Here is a 15,983-nt window from a genome sequence, read left to right as displayed (position 1 = left end):
AGATGACAATACAGGACTGGGGATGAAGAGATTCAGAGGTTTTATGGCCAGTCTTTCAGGCCAGAGCTCCAGGGGACCACAGAGCGCTCTGTGGTCCTATGTTCCCGTGCTTACCCTATGCCATAGCGCTTTCCGATCCACTCTCTCCCGAAGCATGCGGCAGATATTCAGGATGCTGATTTCGGTTTTCTCCCAGTCATTCCCAAAACCCACTCGCTTCTCACCACGTTTTTCCACTTCCAGGACAGAGACCTCACTCCTCAATTTGGCTTCCCTGAGAATGAGAAATATTTCCATCTTAAATAGTAATATCTAGTCTGCCCATGGTCTCAAACTGCCCAAAAGTTCATTCTATCTCTGTGGTTTTTTTGAGGTTGATTGGGGGGAACCCCAATAATCCTATTTGTCAATATCATTCCTGTCACTCAATTGCCTTTTCTTCTCCTGTCCACTTAGCTAATTCCTCCCCATTTGAAAGTCTCAATTCATTTCCAACCTCTTCCTTTTTGAAGACTGTCCTGATCATCCCAATTTTTCTCTCTCTTTCCCTAGATTTCCATTACATGAATGGCCCAACCTCCTTAGCTGTCCACATACTCTGCTGCAAATTTAGCTTTTTATGTGCATGAACAAGTAGAGTGGAGAGAACCCAGTATCTGGCATCAGAATTATCAAGTATAAAGTTTGACCACTTCCTACCTATAGTATCTTGGGCAAATCATTGCCTCCTCTGGCCAATGACACACAGAAAGTCAGAGTTCAACAGAAGTCAGCTAGTCCAATGTCTCCCTTTTAAAGCCCCTCCCAACTCTGACATTCTCAGTTCTAAGGGCCCTCCTAGTTCCTCCCGGCTCTGACCTCCCGGGTTCTAAGGGTCCTCCCAGCTCTGACCTCCCGGGTTCTAAGGGCCCTTCCTGCTCTGACATCCTGGGTTCTAAGGGCCCTCCCAGCTTTGATATCCCGGGTTCTAAGGGCCCTCCCAGCTTTGACATACTGTATTCTAAAGGCCCTCCCAGATCTGACATCTTGGGTTCCAAGGGCCCTCTCAGTCTCTGACATCCCATGTTCTAAGACCCCCTCCCAGCTCTGACAGTCTGGTTCTAAGGGCCCTCCCAGCTCTGACATCCTGAGGTTCTAAGGGCCCTCCTGGGTTCTAAGGGCCCTCCCAGCTTTGACATCCTGTATTCTAAGAGCCCTCCCAGCTCTGACCTCCTGGGTTCTAAGGGCCCTCCCAGCTCTGACAGTCTGGTCCTAAGGGTCCTCCCAGCTCTGACATCCTGAGTTCTAAGGGCCCTCCCAGTTCTGATACTGTATGTTCCAAGACTCTTCCTAGCTCTTAAATTCGATGTTCTTGAGAGTCATTTAGCTCTAAAGATTCTAAGCTCTAAAAAATGTTTTCCAATCTGATTTTTTTATTCTAAGGCTTCTTCTTCCTCTAAAGCCTATACTCTAAGACACTTCTTCCATTTGACATTGTTCTGTCATATTATTAATCCTAGTCTTTTTTTTCTTTACTATATGAGTATGTTCAATTGATTAATTAATAGATCCCAGGATGACTACTGACAATGCTTTGATTTCTCTTTATATAAAATACATGTAAATCTTTTTATTCCTCCATATTCCTACTCTCTACTCTTCCCCTCTCCATTTTCCCCAGGTATCTCTGTGAAATTCTTAACAATGATCCCTTTGCACAGCCCAGAGTATGGAACTTCAGTGAGAAGGCAGGAAAAGACAGACCAAATGACCCCTTTCCTGGGCCACTGATTCTCTGGAAGGTTAACCCAGCTCACCAGGATATATCTGTAGCAGTCAGGGCCAGGGCAGCTGCCATGGAATAATCCAGGGAGCTAACTTGTTCCTCTTCCTCACTGAGGAAAGAAAAAAAAAAAGAAAATGAATAGAGCTGAGGAGAGAGAGCCAGCTAGAGGGGTGGATGGTATTAGACATGGTTTTCTGGGAATCCAAATGGACTATCTTATTTCAAAAGTCCTTTTCTGATCTAAAATTCTATTATCCTGTGAGGTCTCTTTTTAACATAATTTTAACTACAAAATAAGGAATAAATCTCATCTAAAACCCATAGTATTTTACAAAAAAGAACAACAGAAATGTATAGACATCTAAGACACAAATGTTTTATTAGTATTTTTGTCTCAAGTTGGAAATGATGGTATATTCTCATTATTCTCATGATCTGTTTTAAAAAAAAAACCTTTCATATCTTCCCATAGTTTTATGTATTATTTTAAATGAATTATAGTTTAAGGAATTGTTTTAAAAAGAGAGAGAGAAAAGATTGGTTTAATTCCTAAAGTCATCTGCCCTCTCTTCCAACCCCAGTGCTTGAGAAAAAGGAGTGTCCCAGAGAAGAGACTGTATCTCCACAAAACTTGGAGCTCTTTGAATTTAGGGGATCTGTTCTTTGCTTGCTCTGTGGCATCCCATATCTCCCAACATGGGAGAAGGATGAGGGAAGGCTGAAGGTAAGGGGGAGATTCATGGGATGGCCCACTCCAGGAAAATAGTAGCACAATGAAAGAGAGCTTTCCTTCCATCTCTCAGTTCTTTGTGCTCCCAAGGCTTTGCCAGTTCCCCTCAGATCCCAAACACAGGCACATACAGTGATAGAATCAGATGTGATCTCAGAGACTCTCTTGCAAACCTAAGGCCAATGATGGTACCCTCTCTCTAACATGGCTGACATGTTGGTTAGCTTGAAGATCTCCACTGAGTAAGAACCCGCTGCCTCCTGAGATAGCCCCTGTCCCTTTGGGGCAGCTCTCATGACTGGGAAGTCCTTCCATTTCTCCATCTCTTTTGAACTACCATCCATTAGTATAAATTTTACCCCAGGGACCAAGAAGAATAAAACTAGTCAGTCCCTTTCCCACATAGCAAATTCATGAAGATAATTATATTCTATCCCTCCCTTTCCTCTTCAAGTTATTTGCTTGTTAGTTTAAAGAAACGTTCCAAGTTTCTTCACTTTCAGAGGGATCCTTTCTTGACATACTGGTCACCAACCCTTTTACCATTTTGGTCACTCTCTTCTGGACACTCTTTGAGTTGTCAGTGTCCATCCTAAAATGTGGGACCCAGCACTGGCACAGTAATATCACTGTGGGGCTGACCAGGGCAAAGGATTATGGGACTCTCAGCCCCGTGCATCTGGAAATGCAGCCTTCAATCAATCTAGTTTAGAAGTTGTTCCTTCCCACAGCCACCCCTCACCTTGTATGGAACTTTCTTCGTTGGGTGGCAGAGGACATATGCAGACTCCGTTGCCTCTCTTCCTTCTGTTCCTCCTGACTTCTGTGTTCTAGCCGGTGTATCTCCATGTCTCCTACTAACCTTAAGGGAGAGATCAGAATACTCATAATAACCATGCTACACCCCTCCCATGAAATAATACTTTTCCATTTGTCTTCTCACAACACTCCTGCCTTTTTAAAATCTTGATTTTTTTTATTAGATTACTTTTCATTCTAAATAAATATCTCCTTTCCCCCTTCCTTTACCCAGCCCTTAAAAATCTAAGCCATGGCAGGCTAAGTCATCTTTGTCACAAAGAATAAGAAAGGGAAAGACACACAGAAACACACACACACACACACAGAGAGAGAGAGAGAGAGAGAGAGAGAGAGAGAGAGAGAAAGAAAAGGAAGTTCAGTAAAACTCACCAAAGGAGTAGCTAAGTGGTGAGGTTAATAACAGTAATGGGCTTGGAACCAGGAAGACTCGCTCATCTTCCTAAGTTCAAATCTAGCCTCAGACACTTACTATCCTTGTGACTCTGGGCAAGTCCCTTCACCCTTTCTGCCTCAATTTCCTCATCTGTAAAATGAGCGGGAGAAGGACATAGCAAACCACTCCAATATCTCTGCCAAGAAAATCTCAAATGGGATTAGGGAGAGTTGTACATAACTGAAAAGTGACTAAACAACGAAACTAACCAATGCAAGAGATTGAGCTTGATAAGTGCTTGACTTAACTTGACTCAACATCAACCAAATCAGACTGTACATACAATGTTCTGCCTCCATAATGCCCCTTCCCAACCTGTGAAAAAAATATCCCAAATGTGCTGGAGCTGGGATGATTATGCCTCTTTTATGGAGGAGGAGAAGCTAATTGAATTAATCAAACAGCAACCTTATTCTAAAGGCTTACTATGTTTAGGCACTGTGTCAGGGTTTCAAAGACAAAATGTAAAGAATCCTTGCTCTCGAGGAGGGTATATTCTAGGTCCTCATAAAAAATAGAAAAGCAACAGCTGTTGTAGCCTTGGAAAGCCTGGGAAACACTTTGTTCTCCAAACATTCCATTATGCTTGTATAGGGAAAGGAACACTGAATGTGAAGTCAAAACTGGGTTCAAAAAAAGGGATCAAAAGCCATCAACTGGAGAACAAATTGGGATCCCTGAGCATATGGAAATACAAAGATTTTGAAAATGAATTTTGAAAAGAAAATATGAAAATGTTGTAAGAAATACCAACATGATGAGGACAAATAGAGAAGCATGGAAAGAATGATCTGAACAAAGCGACATAAACAAACAGGAAAATAATATACCTAATGATTCCAACATCACTGAAAAAAACCCCTGCTAATAGGGATTTCTGTGAAATTATAAGTGGCCCCAAAGAGATGGTAGAGTATACCCCCCTTCTTTCTCTGCACATGGGGGGAGACTATACATCTGGACACTGGCATATACTGTTAGTTTTGCTGAACTTTTCCCCTTTTTTGTCACAAGATGGTTTTAAGAGAGAGCAAGCATTAAGCACCAATGTGCCAGACATTGTTCTAAGCACCATAAAAATATTACATTACATGTGCTATTGAGATATATTGGGATATGTGCTATTAGTATCCCCATTTTACAGGTGAGGAAACTGACATAGGTGAAATCAGTCATGCAGCTAAGTAAGTATCTGAGACTGGATGTGAACTCAGGCCTTCCTGATTCCAGACTCAGCATCCACTTCCCCATCTAACTTGTCTCTGAGAGATGAAGAAAAATGGAAACAAAGGTCACACAAACCCCAAAGAAATTTTTAAATGTGTTTTAAAAGGCCTGGGTTCCAGTCCTGGATCCGTTATATACTGTAAACTTGAGGAAGCCATAGGATCATAGAATTCAAATTAGAAGGAACTTTAGAGGTAAATCTAGGCTGGCCTACTTATTGTACTGAAGAGGGCTCCCAACCCAGGAGTCATCCTGGACTCCCCACTTTCTTTTACCTCCATATTCAAGTTATTGCCAAGATTTGTCGATTTTACCTCTGCACCATCTCTCCAACGCACTCCCTTCTCTCTTCAGACACTTGTACATGCCTAGTATTCTCAGTACTTATAGAACAGTGTCTTGCCACAATAAGCACTGAACAAATGCTTTTGATTGGTTGGTGATTCTATGAAGTTGACAAAAACCACTTTCTTCCTAATGAAGCAGGAAATGCACATCTGATTATGCTCAGTTCATAGATGAGAACTAAGGCTCTGAGGAGGTAAGGGCCCTCATCAGCCCTCACAGGACTATAGAAATTACCTGTTGGTAGGTCTGCCTGCCACAGGGTCTCTCCCCACTCCAAATCCATCTTTCATTCAATCAACAAAATGTTTCTCCTAAATTGTAGGTGTGACCAGGTCCCCACTTCTCCCTACTCTGATGGTGTCCCATTACCTCCAGATTAAATGTTAAATCCTCCATTCCCTTTTCATAAGGGAACATTTTAGTAAGTGATGAATCCCAGAGTAGAGAGTTGCTGCATACTGGCAGGCCCTGTGGTGAAGGAGAAAGATTCATCTTTCTCTTCCTTGAGTCCTGTTGGTCCCTTTAGGGCCCCTTACAGGAGTGTCCTTTCATCAGGGTATCATGATGGGGACTAAGAATTGTTCTCTGGGCCCTTGGGCCTGGAAGTCCATTCCTTTGACTTCATGCCCGGCTTTAGCTGAACAGATGAGCCTTTTCCCTTAGCCAAAGTGCCCATATGGCTTAGGGCCCCAAATGGAGCAAGGAAACACTTATAGACTCATTTGATTAAATTCAACAGGCTCTTAAGTGCCTCTTATGTTTAACTCCTTAAAATGCTGGAAGAAACATAGCAGAGAATGTCCGAACTGGGCTGAAACTCCGAGGGCACATGATCCTCTCTTTCCCTCTTGTTTTACAGAATCTCAGGAGCCTTTTTTCCAGCAGGAAAAGGGTTATCGCTCTGGGCACCTGTCCTTCCCCCACCTCTGGCGCCTTTTGCCTGGATTCTCTCATTCTAATTAACAAGGCAGGGACTGGCTCCCAGCCTTCAGCTCTCACAACTGCCAGCAGCAAGAGCTGGCTTAGAGGGAATGAGCCATCAATTTTTTTTAGGACGCTGACTGATGGCTGGGAGATTAAATTGGAATAGATTTGCAGTCTCTCTGCTCTTCTTCCTCTCCTTCTCCTGCTCTCCCAAGACCAAAGCCCCAATTCCTTTTGAATAGACCTTTCTTTAGGGGCCCCTTTTCAGAAACAGGAAAGGGGTGTGATATAAGGTATATCTCTGGAGAAAGTGGATAGGGCGCCTGCTCAGAGCTTTGGGCTCCTTATCTATAAAACAGGCATAATCAGACTTGCACTTCCTGTTTTGTTAAGAAGAAAGTATTTTTTGGTAACATTTATGGAATTGCCAGTCAATTAAAAGTATTTGTTCAAGGGGCAGCTAGCTGGTACAATGGATAGAACACTAGTCCTAAAGTCAGGAGGACCTGAGTTCAAATCTGATCTCAGATATTTAACACTTCCTAGCTGTGTGACCCTGGGCAAGTCATTTAACCCCAATTGCCTCAGCAAAAAAAAAAAAAAGAGTATTTGCTAAGTGCCTATTATGGCAAAACTCTGTTCTATAGGTACTGGGAATACAAAGACAGAAATGAAATAATTTCTGCCCCCAAGGGGATGACATTTTATCAAAAGAGACAATCTTTCAACTCTAAGTTGAGACTTAGACTTATTAGCTGGGCAAGTACACTTCAGCCTGTTTACCTCAGTTTCCTCTTCTGTAAAATGAGCTGGAGAAAGAAATGGTAAGCTACTCCTGTATCTTTGCCAAGAAAATTCCAAATAAGGTCACAAAGAGTTGGACATGGCTAAAGTGACTGAACAACAACTTGCTGTAAATGGTAGAGCCCAACCCTGGGTGCTCACCCCACATCTAGACTTTCTATCCCATCTTGCTGCCCAGTTTTGCTGATGGAAATTGAAAACCAGACAAGTTAAGTGGCTTGGCCAAAGTCATACTATGAATTGATTACAGAGCTGGAGCTAGAGCCCTGGGCCCTTCCCCTCAGATAATCTTATCTCTGAGAGATCCACTTTTCCCAGGTCCCATCTACAATTCCATGAAATGCAAGGCTTGTGGTCACAGCCACAGTCACTGTCTTTTGATTTAAGAGGGGAAATTAAAGCTTGGAGAGATTTTACATATTGTCTAGCCCAACCTCTTTCTTTTATTGAGGATCAGGTAAATTGCAGTAAACTGGAATTATTTACCCAGGATGTCTGAGGGAATAAATAAATGAGCCAGCCTGGAGAGGAACCTCAAGTCCCTTGGGTGTGGAGGGCTCTTGGAACAGTCACACACTCTCTCTGAAAGTTCATGCCTATGTAGCTATTTTATTTAGCACATATCTCCTAGGATTGTTGTGAGCATCAAATAAGACCATTTTTGTTTTTCAATTAAACTTTTTATTTTCAAAATATATGGATAATTTTCAAAATTCATACCTATAAAACTTTGTCTTAAGACCATTTCTGTAAAGCATTTAGCACAGAGTCTGGCACATAGGTGCTTAATAAATATTCTTTACTTCCCCTCCTCCATTCTGGATGGTGGGGAAGGTCTGCTAGTTCCCGAAGCACCTTCTCCAGTTGACTTGGACAACCTCCCTAACAATGGCTCCTAGGAGTTTGGGATGAAAAAGACCCTGAGGTTTCTCATTCTTTTTCTCTATACAAGCTCCAACTCAATCTTTGGATCCCACATCAATGTTCAGACAATTATTATGATTATTAATTACTATTATAATTATTGTTCATGTTTTAGAGTGTTTTCTGGTTTGCAAAATGCCTTTCCTCACAAGTTCTGTGAAGTGAGAGATTTAAGTATTATTGTCCACCTGTTATAGATGAGGAAACCCAGGCTTAAGAGAGATAAAGATGTGCCTTGTCCCTGGTTACACACAGTTAATTATGAGAGCTGGAACCATGCTGCTTCCCAGAGATCAATATAAGTGGGGGGTACCTAGGGATGTTCACAACAACCACTATGTATTTGGCTTGAGTTTACTGCCATAGTTCTCAGGTGGGCCAGACCCTTGTTCCCACATCCCTGTCCCCCACATTTATCAAACACACAAGCAGTCTAACAGTCCCAATGAAAAGAAATTGTTCCCGATGCATTTCCCCATCAGAAAGCTCAGCTCTAGTAGAAGAGCTTACTCTCTTGGGATATCCCAACATCCAACCAATTCCCAAAGTCTGACTCACAGAGGTCTCAGAATCGCTGAAAATTAGAAAAGAGAGGGAGGTCTCAGTCTCTTCTCTTCTTGTCCACGGCACAGGACAACAGTTGGGAGCGGAAGAATGCGTTCTGGGCACAGTAGAGATGTCTTAAATATAGCACCAGCCTGGATCGTGCTATGACAATGGATGAGAAGTATCTAAGAGATGGGAGGGGGGAGTTTCTAAGGGGGCGAGAATATAGGAACTGCTCTGGCCCCAGCTGGCCTTCAGCCAGCTCCAGAAACAGGTGTGAGCAGTCCCCAAGGGTTCTCTGGGAATGTTGGTCTGCTCTCAGCCCTGGCTGCCATCCCACAGATAGAAGAGAAAGTGTACCAGAATGGGAGGGAAGGAGGTCACCATGGCACAATGGATTGAGTACTGGTTTGGGAGCTAGAGGCTATGAGTTCAAGTCTTGTCTCTATTACATGCTTATCTCCATGATCCTCTTCTCTAAATCTCACTTTTCTCATCTACAAAGCTAGGGAGGCTGGATTAGACAATCTCCAAGGTCCTTCCAAGTTCAGTGGTCCTTGTTAATAGAACACGGAGCTGGAAGAGATACCTGAGACTATCTAGTCCAACCCCCTTATTTTTATTTTAGGAGTTTAATTTAATTTTTTTAATGGACAAAAATCTATTTAATTTCCTTTCTATATCTTCCCTTGCCCTTGCATTAAAAAAAAAGAAGAAGAAAAGAAGAAAAAAAAAAAAAGAAACTGGTAACAAATATGTATAAGCAAGCATAATGAATATCCAAATTTGTTATATTTTTTAAAAACCCTATATCTTATTTTACTCTGAATCTACCACCTCTCTGTCAGGAAATGAATAAAAATCTTCACCCATCCTCTGGAATCATAGTTGGTCTTAAGTTTGCCTTTATAATGTTACCATGTATTTGTCTTTACAATGTTACTATAATTGTATCAATTGTTCTCCTGGGTCTGTTCATTTCACTTTGTATCAGTTCATACAAGTCTTACCAGTTTTCTCCTAAACTAAACCCTTCATTGTTTTTTTTGCAGCTTAATAATATTCCACCCCATTCACATGTATTTTGTTCAGTTATTTTACAATTGATGAGCACCCACACTACCATACCAAAAAAAGTTCTTTCATTATTTTTATACACATGGGTCCTTTCCTACTTTTTTATTTATCTCAGGGGCATGGGTTTAGTAGTGATATTATGATTTCAAAGGGTATGCATAAGTGAGTAACTTTGGAGGCACTGCTCCAAATTCCATTCCAAGAATGGATGGGTCATTTCAAAGCTCTACTAACAGTACATCAATGTGCCTGTTTTCTTCCAGCCTCTTTCAATATTTGTTATTTTCCCTTTTTTAGCATCTTTGCCAATCTGACATGTATGAGGTAGAATCTCAAAGCTGAATTAATGGACATTTCTCTAATTATTAACTTTGTTCAATGTAAGACTTCCTTCTTTGTTGTTGGGTCATTTCTCAGTCCTTTCTGACTTTGTCACTTTGTGACCCCATTTGGGTTTTCTTGACAAAGATACTGGGGTGGTATATCATTTCTTTCTCCAGCTCATTTTACAGATGAGGAAACTGAGGCAGAGTTAAGTGACTTGTCCAGGTTCATACAATTAGTGTCTCAACCCAGAATTGAACTCAAGATGAGTTTTCCCAACTTCAAGCCCAGTACTACCTAGCTATCCTAAGACTTCCTTTTAAGGTGACAACTGAACCATTAATGACTATTCTTTGACCATTCCACCACCTCTCAATTCATCTTGCTCACATCTTTCTAGTCTTCCCCTCTTCTCAAGTAGCAGGAGAATCTATCAAATGCTTTGCAAGACTTTAAATGCTAACAAAAATGTAAATTTATAACATCCATAAGGCTCCCAAAATGGTCATTTGGGAAATATTGAGATCACCATTTTGAAGACAAGGAAGATTTAGATAGTTTATGAGACTTACCTGCTATTGTACTGCATGGTGACATGGTTGGGATTGAAGTTCAAGTCCTCTGACTTCAAATCTGATGTAAATTAAAACCCAAGAAATGTCTGGTTTTCCATTTTTCTCCTCACTGATTTATTATCTCTTTCTCTTCACCACTTCTGGCACTTCTGTGTAAGGCACTTTCTTTCCATTTCTAGAGTGAATGCCTTGAAGATATAGGTTGGGGCTTATGAATCCTAAAAATTAGCCTTTGGAAGCCCTGATATGCCATTAGTAAACAGATAGAACTTTAGTTTGGGAATCAGAGAATCTCTGTTCAAATTCTACCTGTGTGATCTTGCACAAATCTTGTCATTTCCCAGGGCCTAATTTATTCACATATAAAATGAAGTGGCTGGTTCAGGAAGGGATATTCACCCAAGGTCTGTAAACTTGTTTGTTTGTTTTTTTTAAACAAATATTTTGACAACTATTTCAATATATTTGTATTTCAATTTATTTGTTTTCCTTGAAATCCTACAGATTAAAAAAAAACATTATTCTGAAAAAGGGAGCAGAGATTTCAAAGAATTAAGAGAGGTCTATGACATAAACAAAATGGGGTAATTCCTGGACTGGGGAGTTTCTAAGATTCCTTCTAGGCTTAAGAGCATCTTCACTATCTGTTTTTCTCAAACATTAATTTGCAGGATTTCTCAAAACTCTCATTGTTAATATAATGCCAGGTGTTTTTATTCATTACAAGGATTACAGTGCTAGTGTTTTCTTTTATATTTTCTCTGAGTCTCAATGGGTTAAGTTGGTCTTTGGAGCTATCCTGGGAACCAAAGGAACATTTATAACATTGTTACTATGAATTCCAAAAGACTGACAAAAGAGCTCTTGAAAGACAAGCCCTTTGTAAGCAGGGGACAGCTTGTACCTCCAATGGCTCCGTCCAAGGCTTAATGTTTCAGGGGAGGGAAAGAGAAGAGTCAGGCAATAACATCAGGTCCCCCTGCTACAGCCTGAAGGCTGGCTTTCAAAGTTGTGGAAGGAGAAGGTAAGGCAGTGACATGGAATGATCCTTGGCCATTGCTCTAGTCCTTGGATTTTCCAGGTCCTGGGAGTAATGGCAGCTGAAATATTAGTCACAGATGGTGGGACCAGAAGGGACCTTAAAACACAAATTGTCAGAGGTAGAAGGATCTGGAGGACATGAAATGTTAGAATACAGAATATTGGAACTAGAAAGGATCTTGGAAGAGTCGTATCAAATAGAATTAGAAATTTGGCCACTAAACCTCCTCCTCCCCCCAAACATATACAAAAGAAGGGCTGGGGGGTTTGGCTCCACTGAGATAATGGTGCCTCTTACTCTGTCTCTATTTGGTTCTTTTCTCAAGCTCCTCCCCATTGATTTGGGGGGGACTTTAACCCCACTTTTTAGGGGACAAAACTTTTTTCTATCCTGGGAAAGTGTCAGACTTGACTCCAATCCCAGTGTCATCACTTTCACATATAGTATGACTGTGGGAAAGTGTTTTTCCCTTTTTGTCAGTCAATTTTCTGTGCACAGAGTGGGGGAAAGAATAAATGACCTATGAAGTCCCTCCTGGATGTCAATCTATGAATCCTATGTTTGCCTCCAGAGATTCCTGCCCATCCAACTGGGCCAATCCCCATGTGACTAAAGAACTCTAGGGAGCAGAAATAGCCTCATTGGTAAGAGAAGCTGAATTGCCTCCCCACCACCCTAATCTCCCTTAGCTTCTCCAGAATGAAGGCATCCTTAAAGGAGGGCCAAGATGTTCCTATGGCTGTGATTTTGGAGTTAGGATCAGTTGAAGGGGACCAAGGGGATGGGATACTTTGACAATTCTGTTGTAAGTTTAGCAATTAACTCATACTTTGGGAGACAGTTACTTTTCCCTCTGTTGGATTAATCAGATTTAGAGCTAGAAAGGGCCCCATCAGGCCTAATCCCCTTATTTCACAAATGAGGAAACTAAGACTCAGGAAAGTTAAATACCTTGCCCTCATTTCTCTCTCTCTCTCTCTCTCTCTCTCTCTCTCTCTCTCTCTCTCTCTCTCTCACACACACACACACACACACACACAGACACACACACACACAGACAGACACACACACACACACACCACTTGCCCTATCTTCTATTACCCCTCCCCCTTCTCTTACTCCTTTCTCCTAGTGTTTCTGCCCTCCCTTCTATCCAGCCCCTCTCTTTTCTTTCCTTTCTCCTTCTATTTTTTCTTGTGGGATCTCTTTCTGGAGGTGATGGATGAATTTTTTCAATGACTATTTCCCCTTATGTTTCTAGTATATCAGGGCAGTTTTCTTTGATGATCTCTTGAAGAATGGTGTCCAGGTTCTTTTTTGGGTCATAGACTTCAAGTAGCTCAGTGATTTTTAAGTTGTCTCCCCTGGATCTATTTTCCAGTTTGGCCGTTTTTTTCCAATGAGGTATTTTAAATTTTCTTCCATTTTTCAATCTTTTTAATTTGTTTGACTGATTTTTGATATTTCATAGAGTCATTAGCTTTTGCTAATTTGCCCCATTCTAGTTTTTAATGTGTGATTTTCTTCTGTTCGTTTTTGTCTCTTTTTTCACTTGACTAATTCTACTTTTGAAGGTATTGTTTTCTTCAGTGGATTTTTTTTTTGCATTTGGCCAATTGTATTTTTTAAGGAATTGCCTTCCTTTTCCAAGCTGTTGCATATATCTCATTTTTTTTTCTCATGTTTTTCTTTTACCTCTTTTATTTGCCTTTTAAAATCTTTTATGAGCACTTTCAATAAGTCTCTTTGGGCTTGAGAGCAATTCATATCACTCTTTGGGATTTCTCTGTTGGACATTTTGTTCTCATCTGAGTTGGTGTTTTAGTCTTCTCTGTCACTATAGTAGCTTTCTATGATCAAGATTAATTTCTGTTTCTTGCTCACTTTCTTTCCTTTTCTTTTTTTGTATTTCTTTTTTTCTTTTTTTTTTTTTACTTTTATGATCAAGTTCTGCTCTTAAGGTAAAGGGGGCACTATCTCAAGATTCCCATGCAGCTTTGAGCCTTGGTTTTGAGCCTAGGGGCCTCTTATGTGGGCAGGGGGAAGCTTTGTCTGTTTTTTCTTGGAAACAGTCTGGTTTCCAAGAATTTGCCTTCTGAGGGGGGCTGAAGGCTGCTCAATGGCCTGCTCCTCTACCGAGCCAAGACTGAGGGTCTAAGTTGCTGATTTGCTAGGATTAAGATCTGGCTTTCCCAGACTCTGTCTGAGCTGAACTGAATACCCTTTTCGCTCCAATGATACTGAACTTTCTTAAAGGTTTTCCAATCTATAGTGAGCTGGAGAGTGGTTTCATTCCATCAGACTATATTCAGAGGCTTGGTTTCATGTAGTTTGACATAATAATCAGTGACTATAGTAATATAATATTTGATAAACTCCCAAACTCCAGTTTCTGGGATAAAAGCTCACTATTTCACAAAAATTGCTGGGGAAAACTGGAAAATAATCTCAGAAATTTGGAATAGACCTATATTTCACACACCATATTAAAATAAAGTTAAAATGGATATACATGATTTGGGCATAAAGGCTGATGCCATAAGCAAATTAGGAGAGCAAGAGATAATCTATCTACCTATCAGATCTTTGGAGAAGGGAAGAATTTATGACCAAAGAAGAACTAGAATACATTATAGAATTCAAAATGGATAACTTTGATTATGTTTAAATTTTAAAAAATTTTGCACAAACAAAACCAACACAAACAAGATTAAAGGGAAGTACAAAGCTGGCAAATTTTTTTTTTTTTTTTACAGTCAGTGTTTCTGATAAAAGTTGATAAAGGTTATATGTTGTAAAATATATAACTGTGTCAAATTTATAAGAATACAAGTCATTCCCCAATTGATAAGTGGTCAAAGGATATGAACAGTCAATTTTCAGATGATGAAATTAAAGTCATCTATAGTCATGGAAAAAAATGCTCTAAAACACTCTTGATTAGAGAAATGCAAATTAAGACAACTCTGAGGCACCACTATACACCTCTTATATTGGCTAAAATGACAGGAAAAGATAGTGATAAATGTTGGAGGGGATGTGGAAAACTGGGACATCAATGCATTGTTGGTGGAGTTGTGAAATGATCCAATCATTCTGGAGAGCAATTTGAAACTATGTGCAAAGGGCTATCAAACTGTGCACATACCCTTTGACCAGCAGTAACACTACTGGGTTTGTATCCCAAGGAAATCCTATAAAGGAGAGAAAGGGAGAACATGTGCAAAAATGTTTGTAGCAGCTCTTTTTTGTGATAGCGAAGAATTGGGAAAAAAGTAGATGCCCATCAGCTGAACAAGTTGTGGTATATGAAGGCAATGTTATTGTTCTGTAAAAAATTGATGAACAAGCTAATTTTAGAAAGGCCTGGATTTACATGAACTGATGCTAAGTGAAACAAACAGAACCAGTAATAGAAAAATTGCATGATGATCAACTGTGAAAGACTTGGTTCTTCTCAGTGATTCAGTGATCTGAGGCAATGCCAACACACTTTGGATAGAAAATGCCATCTGCATCCAGAAAGAGAACTATGGAGAGTGAATGTAAATTAACATCTGCTATGTTCATTTCTTTTTTTCTGTTTTTGTGTCTCCTGTGGCATTTTCCTTTTGTACTGATTTTTTTCTCTCAACATGATTCATAGAGAAATGTGTATTTCAAAAATTAATATACTTATACAACCAAAAAAAAAATAGAAAAAAATAAAGATGCAGGTTTCTTTGGCATGGAACAAGGTCATGGTCGTTTTTGAGAAGGAAGGACAAACAACAAAATCAAAAGAGATAAACTAAATTACATTCTGACCTTAAGCAAGTTGCTTTCACCAGTTTGGGATTTAGTTATTCTCTCTCTCAAATGGAAGACTGAACTTCATAATTTCTAAGGTTCTCTAAACACTGCCAAACTTCCAATTCTATTATTCTAAGTTGTAACTTTCCTTCTAGATCTAGTATTATGGTTTCCAAGACCTTTTCTATTTCTAACATTCTAGGTTCTATGACCCTTCCAGGTCTAACATTCCATATTCCAAGGACCAGTCCAGCTCCGAAATTTTATGTTCTTAAGGTTCCTTTTAGCTCTGACAGTTTGTATCCTAAAGTTTCTTTGATATTCTCTGATATTCTGTGTTCTCTGATATTCTGTGTTCCAAGACTCCTTCCAGCTTTGATTTTCTCTGTTCTAAGATTCTTTCTAGCTGTGATATTCTGGGTTCTAAGAATCTTTCCAACTTTGATATTCTATGTTCTCAGAGCCCTTCCAGTTCTGATATTCTGTTCTGAGATTCCTCCCAGTCTAATATTCTGGGTTCTAAAATTCCTTACAACTAAGATCGTTTCCAATACTATCATTCTAAGTTCTAAGGTTCCTTCTAGCTCTGACATTTTGTGTTTAACAACCCTCCCAGTTATGACATTCCATGCTCTAAGACTTTTCTTGAC

General features: G+C 40.1%; 1 protein-coding gene across 1 annotated transcript in view; it reads right to left on the bottom strand.

Moving 5' to 3' along the window:
- The window catches only part of MYOM3 (myomesin 3), a 74,041-nt gene extending 70,690 nt beyond the window's left edge, over positions 1-3,351 (bottom strand). Inside the window, exons 1-3 of the mRNA XM_031962595.1 lie at positions 3,238-3,351; positions 1,797-1,874; positions 115-274 (exon numbers count right to left, since the gene is read on the bottom strand). Coding sequence (XP_031818455.1) covers positions 115-274; positions 1,797-1,874; positions 3,238-3,344 — 345 coding nt within the window. The 5' untranslated portion in view covers positions 3,345-3,351. The remainder of the gene's footprint in view (positions 1-114; positions 275-1,796; positions 1,875-3,237) is intronic.
- Positions 3,352-15,983: the final 12,632 nt, after the last annotated feature.

Source organism: Sarcophilus harrisii, chromosome 3 (assembly GCF_902635505.1).
Source record: "Sarcophilus harrisii chromosome 3, mSarHar1.11, whole genome shotgun sequence".
Taxonomy (NCBI): Eukaryota; Metazoa; Chordata; class Mammalia; order Dasyuromorphia; family Dasyuridae; genus Sarcophilus; species Sarcophilus harrisii.
Note: the sequence above shows the minus strand (reverse complement) of the source record. Positions and strands in the feature narration are given on the sequence as shown.